The sequence below is a fragment of the Dermochelys coriacea genome, chromosome 24, assembly GCF_009764565.3.
Source record: "Dermochelys coriacea isolate rDerCor1 chromosome 24, rDerCor1.pri.v4, whole genome shotgun sequence".
Taxonomy (NCBI): Eukaryota; Metazoa; Chordata; order Testudines; family Dermochelyidae; genus Dermochelys; species Dermochelys coriacea.
The window spans coordinates 12,984,749-13,004,694 of record NC_050091.1 but is presented as its reverse complement, the minus strand read 5'-3'; the positions used below and the strand labels follow the sequence as shown (position 1 = coordinate 13,004,694).

The following is a 19,946-nucleotide window of genomic DNA, read 5'->3' as shown; positions in this document are numbered from 1 at the left end:
CCGCCCCCGCTTCAGAGAAGAGTAATATAAATGGTGAAAGGTCTAGAAAACGTGACCTATGAGGGAAGATTATAAAAACTGGGTTTGTTTAGTCTGGGGAAGTGAAGCCTGAGGGGGGACATGAGAACAGTTTTCAAGCACATAAAAGGATGTTACAAGGAGGAGGGAGAAAAATCATTCATAGGCACTGTCTGCATGAGTGCTCCAGGGCTGGAGCACCCATGGGGAAAAATTAGCGGGTCCTCTGCACCCACTGGCAGCCAAGCTCCCTCCACCCCTGCGCCCCACCTCTTCTCTTATTGGAACATCTCTGAGGGTGAAGTTTTTACCTGTAAACAGTTTCTTAATGTATTAGACTTAGACTTGCGTGTTTTTTGCTTTATTTTGCTTGGTGACTTACTTTGTTCTGTCTGTTATTACTTGAAACCACTCAAATCGTACCTTTTATACTTAATAAAATCACTTTTGTTTATTAGTAAACCCAGAGTAAGTGATTAATACCTGAGGGAGCAAACAGCTGTGCATATCTCTCTATCAGTGTTATAGAGGGTGGTCAATTTATGAGTTTACCCTGTATAAGCTTTATACAGAGGAAAACGGATTTATTTGGGGTTTGGATCCCATTGGGAACTGGGTATCTGGGTGCTAGAGACAGGAGCACTTTCTAAGCTGTTTTTCAGTTAAGTCTGCAGTTTTGGGGGGACGTGGTTCAGACCCCAGGCTAGCATGTCTTGCTCAACAAGGCAGGGTTCTGGAGTCCCAGGCTGGCAGGGAAAATGGCCTCAGAGGTAACTTCAGCACATCAGGTGGCAGTCCCAAGGGGATATCTGTGACTGAACCCGTCACAGTGGAAACTCCATCATTGGAGATTTTTATGAGCAGGTCAGACAAATGCTTGTCAGGGATGGTCTAGGTAATACTTAGTCCTGCCATGAGTGAAGGGGCCTGGAACAGATGACTTTGCAAGACCCCTTCCAGTTCTATAATTCTATGAGAAGCGGGATCCTGTGGTTAGAGAAGTGGGGGTGGGAGTCAGGATGCCTGGGTTCTATAGAGTGGAAAGCAGGGTAGAGTAGAGTAAGATTGAGTGGGCCTTTGAAATTTAGATTTCTTGTTTTCATAAGGATGTTGGGTCTAATAAATGTAGGAGGAAGAGGTTCTGCAGGTCAGGACTCCTGGGTTCCACTGATGGGTGAGTGGGGCCTAGTAATTAAATCCAATTGTCAGGACTCCTGGGTTCTATCCCTGGTGAGGGGAGTGGGGTCTAGTGGGTTAGAGCTGGCAGATTGAGAGCCAGGACTCCTGGGTTCTCTCCACCCAGGCCTGGTTGCCAGGGAAAGCAGCCCAACATGCTGCAGGGCGCATAGTACTGCCAGAAGGCTGCAGCATAAAGTGACTCTGTTTCTGGAGATTCAAAACAATCACCCAAGAACCACAGAGGAGAGGGAGACAAAACAGGCTGCTCCATACTGCAGTGATAAATAACTCAAACCTTGTTTTAGGCTGTTTTTTTGCAGACTGCCCCTGGTCCCACGTCTCCCTGCAGAGCACCCACGGCTGCCAACAGGACCAGGAAGCCATCCCCCCCCCACTCTTAAAGCAATAGCTTGCCACTGCAAACAGTGCTTGATACACAATGTCCCGGTCTCTGCAAAGTGGCTCTCAGCCACACACTATTTTGAACAGTGGAGGGATCCCTGGGCCCAGAAAAAGGCAAACTCTTATCCCTCCTCCAGAGCCAAATTACCTCTGTTCCCCCTCCCCACCAATCAGGGCCTGAGGTTCCCTTGGGGGAGGAGGAACACAACACACAGCTGTGACATCTCCCCTACCCAGTTGGGGTCCCTCACTTTGCCACAGGCCATCAGGCAGCCATAGGCTGGGGGGAGACATTCCCCCTCCCTCCTAGTGGCAGCTACCTCTGTCCCCCTGCTCCCCTGCACTGTGCTGGGGGCTTCCCACTCTTGCGAGGTGTCACAGCATTGCCAGTGATCTGCAGCTGCCTCAGTTTCCCCACTCTCAGCCACCCTCATGTTCTGTTGTGCCAGGGCAGAGCTGATTTCCCTGATCCCAGCCGAAGGAGTCCAAAAGTTTACACGGGAGTCAGAGAGTCCCCTCTCCGACTCGGCCATGGGCGGCTCTCTCCTGCCACATCCCCTCAGTCTCAAGCAGCTGTTTGCACTCGCTGGGTAGAGAACTGGAGCTGAACAGTTCTTCTCCCTTGATATGACCCCGCTGCAGCTGTCAGTTACCTCGTCTGCGCGTTGGCTCTCGCCTTCATCAGCATTCATAGGGTGGAGGAGTGGGGCTAGCAGCCAGGTCTCCCGTGTTCTATCCTGGCTTGGGGAGGGGAGGGGGTCTAGTGGTTACAGCATCAACAGACTGGAGGTGTATCACTTACCCAAACGCTCCTTAGAAAAAAGTTTTTGTGGGGTGAAGCTGGTGGCTAACTCTGCAGAGTGGGAAAGCTGTACCCATCTCTCGCTCTGGGGTGTGTCTGTCTCTCGCTCTGGGCTGTATCCGTCTCTCTTTCTCTTTTTATAGAAGGGCTCAGGTACCTGCTGTGATGCAATATAGAAACCTGTACAATTTGCACACTTCATCAGGTAGAGTATATACATTTCTATTCTTCTCACTGGCCCTGTGTGACGCAGCAGGGAGGGGGGAGTGTTGACCTGGGAATGTGGCAGGGGGGTTTCATTGGGGATGCAGACCTGAGAGCCTGTCACCTGAGCCAGGAGGGGGAGGTAACACCTCTGCCCAGGAAACTGGACAAAAGCTGCAGGAAGGAGCCTGCTGGGGGGGGTTTGGTTTCAGTTTTGGGCTAGGTGTCGAACCCAGGGAACCCCAGAGCAGGGGTCTAAGCTCCCTGCCCCCCAGAAGGACTTGACTGAGGGGTCCTGGTTGTACCCCCAAGCTCTGTTTTAGACTGTGTTCCTATTGTCCAATAAACCTTCTGTTTTACTGGCTGGCTGAGAGTTACGGTGAATCCCAGGAAGAGGAGTGCAGGCCCCGGACTCCCCCATACTCCGTGGCACCCTGCCCACCCTTTAAACATTTGTGCACAAGGAAAAATTCTCCTCTCTTCCTGTTAGGAAATGAATTACAGGAATGAGTGAAACCAATTCTGCGGAAGAGAAGAATGAGGGGGGATTTGATAGCTGCTTTCAACTACCTGAAAGGGGGCTCCAAAGAGGATGGATCTAGACTGTTCTCAGTGGTAGCAGATGACAGAACAAGGAGCAATGGTCTCAAGTTGCAGTGGGGGAGGTCTAGGCTGGATATTAGGAAACACTATTTCACTGGGAGGGTGGTGAAGCGCTGGAATGGGTTCCCTAGGGAGGTGGTGGAATCTCCTTCCTTAGAGGTTTTTAAGGTCAGGCTTGACAAAGCCCTGGCTGGGATGATTTAGTTGGGGATTGGTCCTGCTTTGAGCAGGGGGTGGGACTAGATGACCTCCTAAAGTCCCTTCCAATCATGATATTCTATGATTCTATGATTCAACTCCCCTTAAGAGGCTTGGGGTGGCAACATGGGCAGCGCATCACACAAGGTACAGAGCAGCCAGACTTCTGGGTCCTGTCCTTGGGAAAAGGAGGACGCCTGGGTTCTATAGAGTGGAAGCAGGGCACAGTGGAGTAGGGTTGGGTGGGCCTTGGAAATCTGGGTTCCATAAGAACGTGGGGTCTAGTTAATGCAGGAGGAAGGAGGCCAGCCAGTCAGGACTCCTGGGTTCCATAAGGGGGTGCGGGGGAGGCTAGTAGTTAAAACTGGTTGCCAGGATTCCTGGGTTCTCTCTCCAGCTCTGGGAGAAGAGTGGTGGCTAGTAAGGTAAATCAGGGGGCCTGGGTGGCTGGACTTCCATATTCTGCCGCCAGCTGTGCGGTCTGGTGGATTAAAGCAAAGGCCTGCGAGGCAGGACTCCTGGGTTCTAAGCCGAGCTCTTAGGTGGAAGCAGGATCTCATGGGTTACAGCAGGGCTAGGAGCCTGGATTCCCTTTTCAGCTCCACCAATCACTCAGTGTCCTTGGGAAAGTCACAGGACCTATCTCGCCTTTTCATTGCATACGTTATAACAATATTGCCCCCCTCCACCAGATCTCGTAATAACCTTTGCAAAGTTCTTGGTACATTTGGGCATAAGGGCCAAAGCTCTGAGGGTGTTTTTGTTCCTTTTCCTCTTTCATCTCCCTGACACTCAATTTAAGCCCCATTTAAATGCAGAACGGAACAGAGGAACCTGGGCATGAAGAACAGCCAGGGCCCTGCAATGCAGTTGAGTTTCTACCAGGCTGGCAAACTCATTCCAGGGGTTTCCATCACCTTCCTAATGATCTTGACAGCAGCTCTGGTTTCAAGCTGGTTGTAATTTGAGCATTGCCTTTGTGTTTCTTCCTTCTGTCCATCAGCCCACCCACAGCTTCCTCACACTGTGTCACCAATGTTATGCAAGAGTAGAACTGGATTACCGCTCCCAGTCCCAGAGTAAATGTCAGATTATATCAGAAACACACACACCCAGCCCTGCCGAAAACCTCAAAAATTTGAAAATCATAAAACCGTTGGCAGAAAATTGCAGGTTAAAAAAAATTCAGCCAGAAAATGAAAATTGTTCAGCTGAAAAGACACAATAATGTTAGTTGAAAAGCGCTAAAACCTGGATACGGTTTGGCTACAAACTGCTACAAAGGGAACAATGATTGACCTAAAAGTGAATCATTTTCAGCCTAAACCCAACAATGTTTTGAGGCCAAACTATCAAAACCCAAACAATTTTCAGCAAAAAAAAGGTGAAAAATGTAATGTTTCCGGCTGAAACCTGAACAATTTTTGGCCCAGAAACTGCCAAAAGCAAACCACCTTGAAGCTGAAAAAAGTCAAAACCTGAGAAACGTTTGCGTTCCCAACTATTTTCAACCAAAATGTTCTGGAAGCTGAGCAATTTTCAGCTGAAAACCAAATGAGTTTGGACAAAAATCAAGCAATCTTTAGCCCAAACCTGCCAAAATCTTTGGACTCAAACCTGGGCAATTTTTCATCCAGATCTTATAAAACATGACAATTTTCAGCCAAGAAATGAAAAAAACGTGGCCCAAAACTGCTGAAAACAGAAAAAAATAAAATAGTTTTGTTTTTTTGTGGGGAAGGTGGTTACAAAACTTGAAATTTAAGAGCAATGCAGGGGCCCTTGCTGTGAAAAAGTTTGAGTTGAAAAAACCTGATTTTCCGTTTAAAATACGTTGTGCTGGAAAGTTTCCTCACAGATTCTCATGGAAGTGCCAGGGAGCTGCTGGCCCCTCATTGAAACTGAGCAGGGTGGTGGGGGGGGGGTTGACTGACCATTGACCAATACTAAAAGAAAGGGGACGGGCTAAAGAGAAAACAGAATCCTGAGACTGACAGGCCCCAGGCCAATGGGGAGAGGCCAGCACTCCAGGTCAGCCCAATTGACAGGGCATCAGGCCAATGAGTGAATCAGGAGCCCGGGGGCCCGTCCTCCGTGTGACCTGGGGCTGAGGCAGGGCAGAGTTAAGGGGACAGCAGCAGCAGCCCGAGCTGGGCTGGGGGCAGAGCAGCAGCCAGAACCAGAGGGCCCACAGCTGGGAGCTGGAGCAGGTCAAAGCCAGCAGCTGGAGTAGCGGAGAGCAGTCGGGCCAAAGGGGAGCCAGGGCTGAGCTACACCAGAGGGCCCTGGGCAGGGCGACGAGGCCAAGCAGGCCTGGATCGTAGGGGGGTCATGACCCTGATGGGGAGGTGACACTGCAGAGAAGGGTCCTGCCCCCTAGTGCCTGAGGGCGTGTGGGCACCGCCAGAGCAAGTGTCCGACCCGCGGTGTCACCGCAGCGTAGCTGAGCTTGGGACGGGTGAGGGACACGCGGTGAACTTTCCTTGCATCCCAGAGACGGCTCAGAGCCGATGCATAGAGGAGACATGGAGGGTCAAGTGGCACCCCAGAGTGGCCTGCGGAGAGGGACTCTCTCCTTCTCTCCCTGCACCTCTCCCCACTGCACGTTCGGCCGCTCTCCTAGGCCAGGCTCCAGCTGAAGGGAGTGGGAGCGAGGATTTAGATCCTGTCACTGTCCAATTCCACTGAGGTGCTGCAGAAGCCAGGAAAGTCCCCCATAAGAGTGGGACCATTCCCCCGCTTGTATAATTTGCATCACAAACAGGATCCTATCTGTAGGATCCACCCCATTGCTTTACTGGTTGGATCTGGTCAGGAGCCCTGTCATGGCTGGACTTGAAGAACCACGGGCCCAATTTGCTGAATTTCAGCGTAAATTATCAGACCAGGCTGAGGCATTATGAAAAGCTAGAACTGAGCAGAGAGAAGATTTGTCACTAGCTAAGAGAATAAGACACCCACAGACAGGAGAAGCTATGAAAGCTTCTGCTATTTATGTCCCACAGCAGCAGATGGTCAAAGAATTCAGTGGGTTCCTGATTAGACCAGGTGTTATAGTGGAGGAGTGGATCCAGTCTGTGAAAGCGGCTGTCATAAATATAAAGGGAAGGGTAAACACCTTTAAAATCCCTCCTGGCCAGAGGAAAAACCTTTTCACTTGTAAAGGGTAAGGAAGCTAGGATAACCTCGCTGGCACTTGACCAAAATGACCAATGAGGAGACAAGATACTTTCAAAAGCTAGAGGGAGGGAGAAAAAAAACTCTCTCTCTGTCTGTCTGGGTGACGCTTTTGCCGGGGACAGAACAGGGATGGAATCTTAGAACGTAGTAAGTATCTAGCTAGAGACGCGTTAGATTCTGTTTCTTTAAATGGCTGAGAAAATAAGCTGTGCTGAATGGAATGGAGATTCCTGTTTTTGTGTCTTTTTGTAACTTAAGGTTTTGCCTAGAGGGATTCTCTATGTTTTGAATCTGATTACCCTGGAAGGTATTTACCATCCTGATTTTACAGAGGTGATTCTCTTATATTTTCTTCTATTAAAATTCTTCTTTTAAGAATCTGATTGTTTTTTCATTGTTCTTAAGATCCAAGGGTTTGGGTCTGTGGTCACCTATGCAAATTGGTGAGAATTTTTTACCAAACCTTCCCCAGGAAAGGGGAGTTAAGATTTGGGAGGATTTTGCGGGGGGAAGACGTTTCCAAACGAGCTCTTTCCCAGTAACTGGTGTTAGACGCTTGGTGGTGGCAGCGAAAGTCCAAGAGCAAAAGGTAAAATTGTTTGTACCTTGGGGAAGTTTTAACCTAAGCTGGTAAAAGTAAGCTTAGGAGGTTTTCATGCAGGTCCCCACATCTGTACCCTAGAGTTCAGAGTGGGGAAGGAACCTTGACAGCGGCGATGCACCTGCTAAGAGGACCTGAAGATGATCATGTTGACTTTGTAGAGGAACATCTCCAGGGCCAGGCCAAGGCCACAGTGAAGGTCATCACAACGGCAAAAAAAGATGTGGAAAAGGTATTTGAACTCCTCCTAGAAGTGTGTGGAGACAAGGTACCTATTGGGCCCAGACTAAAGGATTTCTCTGAAAGAAAGCAGGAGCCCCGGGGAAACTGTCCAGGCGCACGGGTGATTCCCTCTGCTGTGACATAAACAGGAGGCTTAAAAGAAGAGCCCGGTCAGAAGTTCCATGAACTCATGCAAGCTGCCATGACACGGTCAGAAGAGGAAGCTCCCATGGAAGAGACTGGAAAGCCCTCACAAAACCTGGGATCAATAAACCCAAACCTGAGCTAAATAGTCTGGCTCCAGAGCAATAATGCAGCCCCAGATTCATAAACCTCTGCCACGATGCACCCACAAGAGCGGGCTGAAGGCACCCGCTGGCTTATACACACGTATGTTTCCGTGCAAGGAGAATGCCCGCTCAGCAAACTGAACATAAAAGCCAACAAGCCGGTAATGAGGCCATCCTTTGTCCGGCTCTGGCTGCTGGGGATTGAGGAAAAGACAGAGCAGATCTGAACAGAGTGGAAATCAGAACACAGATGGTTGCTTGGAGAGCCAAGGAAGGGCCGTGTTGGAAATGAATGTGGGAAGTAGGAAGCTGGCACCAATGAAGCGGAAGGAGTCCAGGCTTAGCCGGTTTGGCCAGGGGACATCAGAAGACTATCCAGAAAACAGGGTGTTTTAACACCCTTCGGTCAGAGGCAGCTGGAAGACCCAATGTGAGATTCATAGATTCATAGATACTAAGGTCAGAAGGGACCATTCTGATCATCTAGTCCGACCTCCTGCACAGCGCAGGCCACAGAATCTCACCCACCCACTCCTACGAAAAACCTCACCTATGTCTGAGCTATTGAAGTCCTCAAATCATGGTTTAAAATGATGATGATATGGCTGGACGGCACACAGAAGGATCTGATTAACCGCAGAGTTGCTACACAGCAGACTGAAATGGAGAAGTGGGGCTGACCCGTGCGTCTGACCGTGATGCAGGCTCTCTGGGAACATCCCCTTCATATAGCCAGGCCCCCGGCTGCCATGGGAGACCCCCACAGCTCTGCTACTTCAAGACTGGGTCCCTGGGTCCAGCATGTCTGTTTCCTACCGTGGCTCCTTTGGCAGGTCCCAAAGAGTTTGCACCCCCGTTGGAGGCTGAACTGACGTTCTCTGGGGCTGTGTAGCTCCCGGGCTCTGATGCCTAACTTCCCCACTAGGGAAATTTCTCACCTAATCTCAGGGCATGGAGCAGCTTCCATACGAGGTGAGACTAAAACGATTAGGGCCATTCAACTTGGCAAAGAGACGACTAAGGGGGGATGTGACAGAGGGCTAGAAAATCATGCCATGGCATGGGGAAAGTGACTAGAGAACTGCTATTTCCCCTGTCCCACAGCACCAGAACCAGGGGTCACCCAATGAAATGGACAGGCAGCAGGTTTCATACAAACAAGAGGATGTACTTTTCCCCACAGTTTACAAGTAACCTGTGGAACTCATTGCCAGGGGATGTGAGGGTGGTCAAAAATACAGCAGGGTTCAAAAAAGAACTAGAACTGTTCCTGGAGGATAGGATCACCCATGGCAACTAGCCAAGATTGTCAGGGACACAACCCCCCGCTCTGGGTGTCTCTAAACCTCTGACTGCCAGAAGCCAGGAGGGAAAGACAGGGTGGATCTGTCCTAAATTACTGTGTTCTGTGCATTGCACCTGAAGTTGTGGTTGTGCCAGTGTTGGGGACAGGGCACCAGACTAGCTGTGGCCGCTCTTATGTTCTTACCGGGCTTCTTGATGGTCCCATCCACGAGTATCACATTTTCCCTCCATTGAAATAAATAAATAAAGTTCCAGAGCGTTTGGTCTCCAGTGTGTTTTATTCAGTGCAACAATATCAAGGGGACGTGAGTCCATGCAGGAGCCGAGAACGCCTGGAGGGGAGAGGGGCTAATGCAGGCTGCAGGGTGTATTTCAGTGCGGTGTGGCCGTTGCACCCAGTGGGGAATTAAGAGAGAAGCTTCAGCAGGAGGAAGCCAGCAAAGGCTGGGAGGAGGAACCCAGCTGGTCTTGGAGCCGCGCCTGCCGTGCCAGAGGTTGTGGTCATTGAAGTCACCCCCGCCGCACGGGAGGTCGGGGCTGCTGGAGCCAAGCTCGTCACACTGGAAGCTTCGATTCCCGGAGCTGTGTCCGTCGTGTCGGGGGACCCGGTTCCCGGCGTCGCGTCCGTTGCGTTGGGGGCCCCGGTTCCCGGCAGCGCATCCGTCGCATTGGGGGCCCAGGGCCCCAGCGTCACGTCCGTCGCGTTGGGGGCCCAGGGCTCCGGCGTCACGTCCGTCGCGTTGGGGGCCCCGGTTCCCGGCAGCGCGTCCGTCGCGTTGGGGGCCCAGGGCCCCAGCGTCACGTCCGTCGCGTTGGGGGCCCAGGGCTCCGGGGTCACGTCCGTCGCATTGGGGGCCCCGGTTCCCGGTGGCGCGTCCGTCGTGTTGGGGGCCCCGGTTTCCAGCGGCACATCCGTTGTGTTGGGGGCCCAGGGCCCTGGCGGCGCGTCCGTCGTGTTGGGGGCCCCGGTTTCCAGCGGCACGTCCGTTGTGTTGGGGGCCCAGGGCCCTGGCGGCGCGTCCGTCGTGTTGGGGGCCACAGAGCCTGTGGAGGGGTGACCTGGAGAGGGGGAGAGGCCCATAGGGAGGCGCTGACGGACGGGCTGGTGCTGCATCCCGGGCCTGCACCATCCACCCTGCATAGTGACAGTGAGCAACAGTGCCCCGCACCTGAGAGTGAGGCAGCAGGTACCCCAAGCATCCCCCAGGTACCCCCACCCAGTACACACCCTCCCCTCCAGCATCCCCCAGGTACCCCCACCCAGCACACACACCCCCCTCCAGCATCCCCCGGTTACCCCCACCCAGTACACATATACCCCTCCTGCAGCCCCAAATTACCCCTAAAGCACCCCCAGTTGTACCCCCCAGGTCCCCTCTCCCCTGGCAGCGTCCTCTATTTGGGAACTGGAAATATGGCAACCCTAGCAATAGAGAGCCCTGGATCCTGCCCAGGGTGGGGCCAGCTGGGTTCACACCTGGCGGGAACCCTGAGCCCCAACCACTAAACTCCGTCTACCCAGGGGCTGAGTGTTGTTCCATGGGGCACCCCCTGCAGGGCAGGAGGACTATTTGCAGGTGATTAGTGTTATTCCATGGGGCGCCCCCCACCAGGCTCAGGAAGTTAACACGAGGTAGGTTCCAGGCAGCCGGAGGTGCAGAGGGATGGGGCAGGAGAGGCAGAGATGGGGAGAGGTACCTGTAACGGTGCTTGTTCTGCAGGAGTCTCCCATGCAGCAGGAGAGGTACATCCTTATTTCCGTTCCATTCCCGAAATTCACAGAGACGGAGCTGGATCTACATTGGCTGGATGTCACACAGCCCTTGAGAATGCTCTGGGTCTTAATTCCCACTGCACAGGAGGAGAAGACAGAGATTTATTCCCCTTCCACTCACACCCCATCAACGGCCCTGTGCCATTAGCCTTCCTCTACCCATGGGGAAACTGAGGCACAGGGAGGGGAAGTGACTCACCTGAGGTCCGGCAGGACTAGATAAAGCAATTTTGGCATCTAAATCCAGCATTTACATCCTCCAGCTTCCCACTCTCCTGCCATGGGGGAATCAGGTTCCAGGGAATGTTTAACTATTTCATACAACATGGGGCAGCTTCAACAGGGGAGACAGAGAGACCCACCTGGATCCAGGGGGCCAGGCACGACCATAGCAAGGGAGAGACCTGGCTGAAGACCCCAGCCTGATTTGAGCCGAGTGGGGATTTGAACTTGGTTCCCCCAGGTTCCAGCTGAGCGTCCAACCACTGGGGTCTCCTGGCAGCCCCTCCTCCACAGCCGTCATTAGCAAGGAAGCGCTGACCCGGTTCAGACACCCAACTCCTGGTGAGGGGTTCCCAGCCGTGGATCCCAAGCAGAGCCTGGTGCCTCTGTACAGCCCGGATTTAGGGGCTTAAGCCAAACCCCTCTCCTTGGCATTTCCTATTGGCTGGTTTAGGTGGGTGCCTGCTCTGAATGCTGGCTCCGGTGGATCCCATCCTCAGGTGTCTCCCTCTCTCCATGCACCGTACGGGGAGCCGGGCCCCGACCCACTGGCTGGCGAGTCGCCTGGGGGTTCGGCATCGTCATGCTGAGCCGAAGGCCCCGTTGGGGAGCGAGCCCACAGGGTCTGGCACAGAACCCAGGCGTCCTGGCTGCTTAATGGCTGCTCAGACCTATCCACCCCATGCCCTTCCCAGAGCTGGGACTAGGATAGGACTCAGGCGTCCTGGCTCCCCAGCCTGTTTACTGACCCAGGTTGAGTACGGCCCCTCTCACCTACCCCATGTCACTTTTGTCAGAGCGATGCCACAAGTGTCTTCCCCATCAAGGCAGGTCCGTAGGTCACCCGTGCAGCTGGTTCCTGGTCCATCGCAAACCTCACACTGCAGACAGGCCCCTGGAGATGAAGCGAGAACATGAGCCACCCGGATTTGTCCCTCCCTCGCCTTCCCCAGGGCTCTGCGGGGAAGCACCGGGTGCAGCGCCCTGGGGGTCCCTCTTCCACCGCGCTGCCCCAGTTTGGTCCCTGGTCCCAGCTGGCTACAGACATTTCACGCGTCTCCCTGGGTTCGCTGCAGATTTTAGTTCACCGGGCAATTTTCCCACATCACAAACTCCAGAGAGATCCCCAGTGGGTGTGAGATGGTCTCGCTCCGAGCAAGTGTAAGCAGGGGAATAGTCCCGCTCTTGTGGGGAACTTTCCTGGCTTCTGCACGACCCCGGTGAAGTGGGCTAGCGAAAGGATCTGAGTCCTCGCTCCCAATTCCTTTACCCAATGGCCTCCCTGCCCTCGAGGACTCCCCTTCCCCTCTCCCGCCTGGCAGAGTCCTCGTAACCCCGACAAGGCAGGGCCCAGGATTCCTGGGGGGCTCGTCCCCCAACCCAGCTGTGGTCACCTAGGACAGGGGCTAGGGTGTCCACACTCCGAGGGGCTCTCTCTGCACTGGGCACTTCTCACCCACTGACCATTACATACAAGTTAAAGCAAATGCAAGTTATTTAATCGACAATTAATGTTAAAAAGAGTCAAGGGAAATGGGAAGGTTAAAGGAAACCCATCACCCCGCTCGGTGGCAGGGAACATCACAAACCGTGTCTCTGGAAGGTCAGGGCAGTTCACAGTCTGCTCCTTGTAAGCCCCAGGCCTCCTGCTCCGGCCCTGGCTGGGCTGCAGGGATGCTGTGGGCTGGACACTCGCTCTGGGGGTGGCCACAGGCTCTAGGTGGCAGGACCCTTCTTCCCAGCGTCACCCCCGCCCTGTCGGGGTTACGATCCAAGCCTGGTCTGCAGAGCCTCTTGGCTGAGGGGTCTCCCTGTGCTGGGCCTGCTGCCCAGGTCCCCCTTGGTCCCCCCAGCTGCTCACCGCACCCAGCTCCAGACTGCTCCAGCCCCAGCTCCACCGCTCGGTCTCTGCACGGCTGCTGCTGCTCTGCCTCCAGCTCCCTGGGCTGCGTCTCTGGCCCCTCTGGCTCTGGTTGCTGCAGCTCTGCTCCCAGGGCAAGTCTGCTCTCTCTGGGGTGTGCCTCTGGCTTCGGGGCTGCAGCTCTGCTCCCAGCACGGGGGCTGCTCTCTCTGCATCTGGCCCAGCTCTGCCCCCCAGCTCAGCTCGGGCCCCTGCTTTCTCCTTAGCTCGGCCCCACTCTGTCTGACCCAGTCCATTCCAGCTCACCCGGAGGACCCCCTGGCCTCCTGACTCCCTCATTAGCCTGCCCGCCCGGTCATTCAGGCTGACCTGGAGCATTGGCCTCTCCCCATTGTTCCTGGGGGCTGTCAGTCTCAGGGCCCAGATTCCCCATCGACCCTTCCCTCCTTTAGTACTGGGAGCTAGCAACTAAAACGCCCCCACTGAATGTTAGTAAGGGGGCAACAGTCCCCTTACACAAGGGCCGATTGACACCTGCCATTGAGTCCAGTGCAGCTGCGCCCCCCTGACACCGGCTGGGCCCTGGCTCCATTGACACCAGCTGGGGCTCACATCGACCTGGCCTTCATACTGCCTTGAGCTTCTGCTACTGAAATTCAGATCCACTCCCTGTCACACATCAGACAATCCCCATTCGAAATGCCCTTGGCCTCCGTCCAGCTCTGAAATGTGCCCTGTCATGACACAGTTCTAGTGATTTAAAATGTAAATATTTCCTCCCATGTCCATAATTGTTTCACTCGCTGTCACGGGGACTGTGACTTCCAGCCCCCTCCTCTTTGGACACTGTCACTTGGATGCCCCCAGCTCAACCCCCGTTATTCTCTGGCTGCTTTTTGGTTACGTTCAGGAACAGTTTCACCCAGCTGGCGGCTCTGAGCTGTTGGTACGTTGGAGAAGTTAGGAAATCAGCCCTTGTAGGAACAGACCCCACTTGCAGTAAAGAGAAAGCCAGGAGCACAGGGTCTGGTGTAAGACTGGCGGTTGGAACCAAAGTCAAAGCAGAGAGTTACTAGGTCAGGGTCTGGCACAAGAACTTGGAAGCAGGGTTGCTAGTATTGCTAAAACATGGGTTCTCCTGAGAAGTACCAGGCACCGGGTATTCATATAAACACATTCCAGAAGGCAAGGACAGATCCACCCCAACATAAAACTATCGTATAAATACTGCCCTGGGAGCTGGTCAGGGCCACACCGACGCCCCAGTAAAGCCAAAGGTAGGAGGACAGAGTAATGGATGGACATGGTGTGTTGGAATCAACAGGAGAAGGTGCAGGGTGGTGGCTAACCCCGTCGGGAATGTGATACGAACTTGTTTGTAATAAGGTATAAAAGAGAAATCATAGGGGGGCACCTTTGTCCGGCCTAGGGGACAGCAGAAAGTCTTGCTGTTGACTGAGCTATTAGGATACTGTAGCTACGCAGCCGGGCCGCTAGGACAGTGTTTTCTCGAGCCCCTTTGCCGCCAAACTGAGCCTGTGGTCTTTGTGGGTAATACCATTCAGGTCTGCTGTGCCCGCAGAGCTGGGATGGCACACGGAAAGACCAGGCACGCACGCCAACTGTCAACCCCACTCACCCATAGCCAGGAGAGCAGTGAGGATGCAGACAGCGAAAGAAGCCCTCATGGTGATCGGGAAGCAGGAGATCAGCGCTGGAGGTCTCGGATGCAGCCAAATCTCTGGCCAGGGGATTTATCCCAGATGGGCTGAAATGAGATCAGATGAGGGATTGCACATGCATGAGCCTGTCGATAAGGTGGGTGGAACCACTGAGCCGTTTGCCACACCTCTGGAATAACCGCACCTCTGACCCCTTCGTGGCTGGTATGTTCGTGGCACCCATCCGGAGAAGTCAGAGATAAACCTGAAATTCTCCTGTTGGAAGGTAGCAGCGTAAGGGGACTCTGTTTCTGAGAATCCAGAATGATCACACACAAGAACCAAAAACAAAAGGGAGACAAAGCAGGCTGCTCCCTAAACAGAGGGAGACAAAGCAGGCTGCTCCCTATGGCGGTGAGAGACCACTCACCCACCTTGTTCTAGGCTGGTTCTTTGGAGGCTGCCTCTGGTCCCACACTTCCCCACAGAGCCTCCAGCCCGCCAGCAGGACCAGGAAACTACTCCCCTAACCCATGCACTCTTAAAGTGAGAGCTGGCCATTACAAACAGGCCTCAATACACAACGTCCAGCTCCCTGCAAAGCCGCTCTCAGCCATGCACTACTTTTAACAGCGGAGGGATCCCAGGGCCTGGGCTAAGACAAATCCGTATCCCTCTTCCAGAGCCAAATTCCCTCTGGGCCCCGTCCGCACAGATCAGGGCCTGGGGCCCTGCACCATCATCCCATGTTACCCAGGGGGAGGAAGAATTTTACTGGCCCCCTCCCCCATGCGGAATTGGGGTTTTGCTCCCCACACCAAACAGCTGTGACACCTCCCCCACCCAGTCGGGGTCATTCATGTTGTCACAGACCATCCGGCAGCCATAGACTGGGGGGAGACATTCCCCCTCCCTCCTGGGGGCAAGGACCTCTGTCGTCACCCTCGCCCACCCCCTGTGCACTGCGCTTGGGGGCTTCCCACCCTTGGAGGGTGTCACGGCATAGCCAGGGGTCTGCAGCTGTCTCAGTTTCCCCACATTTAGCTGGGGGCTCAGCCACCCTCATGCTCTGTTCTGCCCCATGCTCCCTGGTAAAGGGGGGACAGAGCTGATTTTCTGGGCCGGCTGAAGGAGTCCAAGAGTCTACGCGGGAGTCAGAGAGTCCCCTCTCCGGTGCGGCAGCAGGCGGCTCTCTCACCTCACCCCACCCCTCAGTCTCAGGTAGCTGTTTGCACTCGCTGGGTAAAGAACGGGAGCACAATGGTGCTTCTCCTTTGATGCAAACCCGCCGCACCCATCAGCTGTGCTGTTTGCATGCTGGATCTTGCCTTCATCAGCATTCATACGGTGGAGGAGTGGGGGTGGGTGCTAGGACTCCTGGATTCTAGACTGGCTCTGAGAGGGAAGTGGTGTCTACTGGTTAGGGCTCGGGGGGTGGGGGGGGGAAGGACAGGACACGACTGGGAGCCAGGACTCCTGGGTTCTCTCCCCAGCTTTGGGAGGGGAGGGGAGTCTAGTGGTTAGAGCAGGGGGCCTGGGAGCCAGGACTCCTGGGTTCTCTCCCCAGCTTGGGGAGGAGAGAGGAGGGGAGTCTAGTGGTTAGAGCGGTGGGGGGGCCTGGGAGCCAGGACTCCTGGGTTCTCTCCCCAGCTCTGGGAGGGGAGTAGGGTCTAGTGCTTAGAGCACCAACAGCCGAGAGCGGTATCACTTACCAAACACTGCTTAGAGAGAAGTTTGCCTTGGTGAAGTAGGTGGCTAATTCTGCAAAATAGAACGGTGCACCTGTCTCTCTCTTTTTATAGACCGGCTTGGGTAGATGCTATGATGTAATAAAGAAACAAATGGATTAGCATGATTCTTCTGGTCATGCCTATACATTCCTGTTCCCCGTGCCAACCCTGCCCACCTGTGCACTTGTGCACACTACCAATTTCTCCTCCCTTCTGGCCGGGAAATCCTATGAGAGCAATTATTGCCAAATTGGGGAACGCGTACCCCTAGGGTGTACATGAACTCTCATCGGGGGTACATGTGAGAATCCTGTAATGGCGGATAACCATAGGAGTAGTTTGACCTCTCTCTCTTTGGAGGGGCAGGGCCCCTGGCCAGCAGCCGCCGTTCTTTGGCTGCCCGGCTCTGAAGGCAGAGCCACCGCCCACAGCAGTGCAAAACTTAAGAGCTGGGCCAAGACTATAACAGGGTTACAAAAAGAATTAGATAAGTTCATGGAGGATAGATCCATCGATGGCTGTTAGCCGGGATGGGCAGGGATGGTGTCCCTAGCCTCTGTTTGCCAGCAGCTGGGAATGGGTGACAGGGGATGGATCACTTGATGAATCCCGGTTCTGTTCATTCCCTTTGGGGCACCGGGCACTGGCCACTGTCAGAAGACAGGATCCTGGGCTAGATGGACCTTTGGTCTGACCCAGTCTGGCCGTTCTTATGCGTCTCCACTTCCCCACACAAAGCGACTAGAAACCTCGCCCTTGGCAAAGTTCTTGGTACATTGAAGTGCTGGGCAAAGGGAAGGATAAAGCTCTGAGGGTGGTTTTGTTCATTCCATTGACACTCATGTTAATCCCTGTATAAAAACGCAGAGCGGAAAAGAAGGACCTGGATCTGGAGAAGAACCAGGGCCCTGCAATGCAGTGGAGACACAACGCAATGAGCGAAGAAGGGAACTGATCCTACTATGCTGAGAAAATCATGCCAGGGCTTTCCATTGCCTTTTTAATGACCGTGACCACAGCTGTGGTTTCAAGCTGATTGTGAACCGGGTGTAACCTCTGCGCCTCTTCCTTCTCTCAGTCATCCCCAACTCCCACACCCTGTGTCATAAATGTTATACAAACACACTGCTGGATTCCTGCCCCCAACCTAGAGATCACATCAGATTTAATAAATAAAACTCTGAAAACCTCAAAAATCTTAGAGTTATAAATTTTTTGGTGGGAAATTGCGGGGGGGGATGGATTTCAGCTAAAAAATGAAAATTGTTCAGATGAAAATAAAAAATAAGAGTTGAAAAGGGTCTTAAAACTGGCTCAGTTTTGGCTACAAACTGCTACTAAGTGAACAATTATTGGCCTAAAAATGAATCATTTTCCACCAAAACCCCAAAATCTTTTGACCCCATACTATGAAAACACAAACTCTTGTCAGCAAAAATGGCCATGGGCATTACGGGGAGGGATGGGAGCAGGATTAGGGAAATTATTCCCCCCACGACACAAACATGAACCCGCCGGCCAGCAGTTGCTGCTCTCCAGCCGCCCAGCTCTGAAGTTCGGCGCTCCTCAGACGGGCGTACATGGTAGACTACGTTATCTGGAAATGGGTACACAGCCGGAAAAGTTGGAAACCCGCTGAATTAGAGGAATGAGTGAAACCAGCTCCCCTTCGAAGACTTGGGGTGGTAATGTGGGGTAACAGGTCAAACATGGGACAAGGAGGCAGGACTCCTGAGTTCTGTTCCTTGAGCCATGTCGATCAAGGGCAGGGCCCTTGGGTCCTACTCCTGTCCTTGGGGAAGTGGGATTTAGTGGTGAGAGGAGTGAGGCTTGGAACCAGGACGTCTGGGTTCTATAGAGTGGACAGTGGGGCACAGTCAAGTAGGTTTGGATGGGCCTTGGAAATCTGGGTTTCATAAGGAGGTGGGATCTAGTGGGTTAACGCAGGAGGAAGAGGGCCTGCAGGTCAGGACTCCTGTCTTCCATTGAGAAGTGATGGAGGGGCTATTAGTTAAAACTGGTTGTCAGGACTCCTGGGTTCTCTCCCCAGCTCTGGGAGGAGAGTGGGTTCTGGTAGGTTAGTGCAGGAGGACTGGAAATCAGGTCTCCTGGGTTCTCTTCCCAGCTCCATCAATCACTCTGTGTCCTTGGGAAAGACACAGGGCCTGTCTCTCCTTTTCGTTATAACAATATTGCCAACCTCCACCAGATCTCGTAATAACCTTTGCAAAGTTCTTGGTACATTGAAGGGCTGGGCACAGGGACAGCTAAAGCTCTGAGACTGTTTTTGGTCCTTTCCCACATTCATTCCATTGACACTCATGTTAATCCTTGTTTAAATGCAGATCGGAACAGAGGAACCTGGGCATGAAGAAGAACCAGGACCCTGCAAAGCAGTCGAGATTCTACCAGCTGGCACCTGGCAAAATCATTCCAGAGGTTTCTATCACCTTCCTAATGACCTTGACAAAAGCTCTGGTTTCAAGCTGTCTGTAAATTGGGTGTAGCCTCTATTTCTCTTCCTTCTATCGGTCACCCAAACTCTCTCACTGTGTCATAAATGTTCCACAAGAGTAGAATTGGATTCCCATCCCCACCCCCCAACCCAGAGGAAACGTCAGATTTTATTTAAAAAAAAATGAAAAGCTCAAAAATCTGAGAGTCATAAAACTTTTGGTGGGAAGCTGCAGGGGGAAGGGGACTATTTCAGCCTGGGTGAGCACTGAATTGTCATAATCCATCCCCATGTGAGACTTTAGGCCCAAACCTTTGCTGGCAGAATAAATATTTGGGGATCACACTTCTGACACCAATGCTTCTCCTGGGGAGCATTGTCACTGCCTCATTGTCCTTCCAAGTAGGGGAAGAGCAGGGTTAGAGTATGTGGGGGGGGGGGGTGGAACCACTGTCATAAGGCATCAGATCGCAACCCACAGGGTGGGCGCATGGGGCGGCCATGGGAATGCACTCAGGGGAAATTCTGGGTAGGGAAACTGGACCACACCCGGTGACCACCATGCATCTGTGGAGCTGCTATGGGATTGTTCTGAAGGGGTATCTCTTCTTGGTTGAAGCTGCCAGCCAAAGTAGGAAAGACCGTGACAAACAGCCTTTGATATTAATACAGCTACGCCTTAGATTAAAACCACCAAATGTAGGGTGTGAAAGAGAATGTCTAAATCAGCTGTGCAGTCAGGGCTCCTGAGTTCTTCTCCTGCTTCCAGGAGGGGTGTGGTGGGTAATGAGTTAAAGGAAATGGAGCCAGGAGGCCTGGTTTCTATTCATGGCACCAAGAAGGGAGTGGGGTCTAGCAGTTGGGGAAATGAAGTCAGAACTCCTGGGTTCTGTCCCGAGCTCTGGGAGTGAAGTGGGATCTAGTGGGTTAGAGTAGGGGATCTGGGAGTCAGGTCTCCTGGGTTCTGTCCTGAGCTCTGGGAAGCAGTGGGCTTGAAGAGTTAATTCATGACCCCTGCTGTGTCCCAGTGAAATCTACACTGCCCTTTCGCTACTGTCCTGGGGCGGGGAGATGCCGCGAGGTGGGTGACGTTTATGTTGCAAATTACAAGACATCTGTCCGTCCGGAGGGGAGCAGCAGGGTGAGATGCAGAGATGCCCTGGGCCCAAGCAATGGTGGAAAAGCAAATGTGGGGCTGGATGAGGGAGTGGCAGCTTCCGATGAGCCGATGGGTGGTCC

General features: G+C 53.3%; 1 protein-coding gene across 1 annotated transcript in view; it reads right to left on the bottom strand.

The window, feature by feature from the left end:
- The window catches only part of LOC119847669, a 70,227-nt gene extending 53,852 nt beyond the window's left edge, over positions 1 to 16,375 (bottom strand). The window contains 4 exon segments of the mRNA XM_038382620.2: positions 10,805 to 10,855; positions 11,779 to 11,895; positions 14,501 to 14,629; positions 16,235 to 16,375. Of these exon segments, the coding sequence (XP_038238548.2) occupies positions 10,805 to 10,855; positions 11,779 to 11,895; positions 14,501 to 14,549 (217 nt within the window). The 5' untranslated portion in view covers positions 14,550 to 14,629; positions 16,235 to 16,375.
- Between the last annotated feature and the right edge of the window lie 3,571 nt (positions 16,376 to 19,946).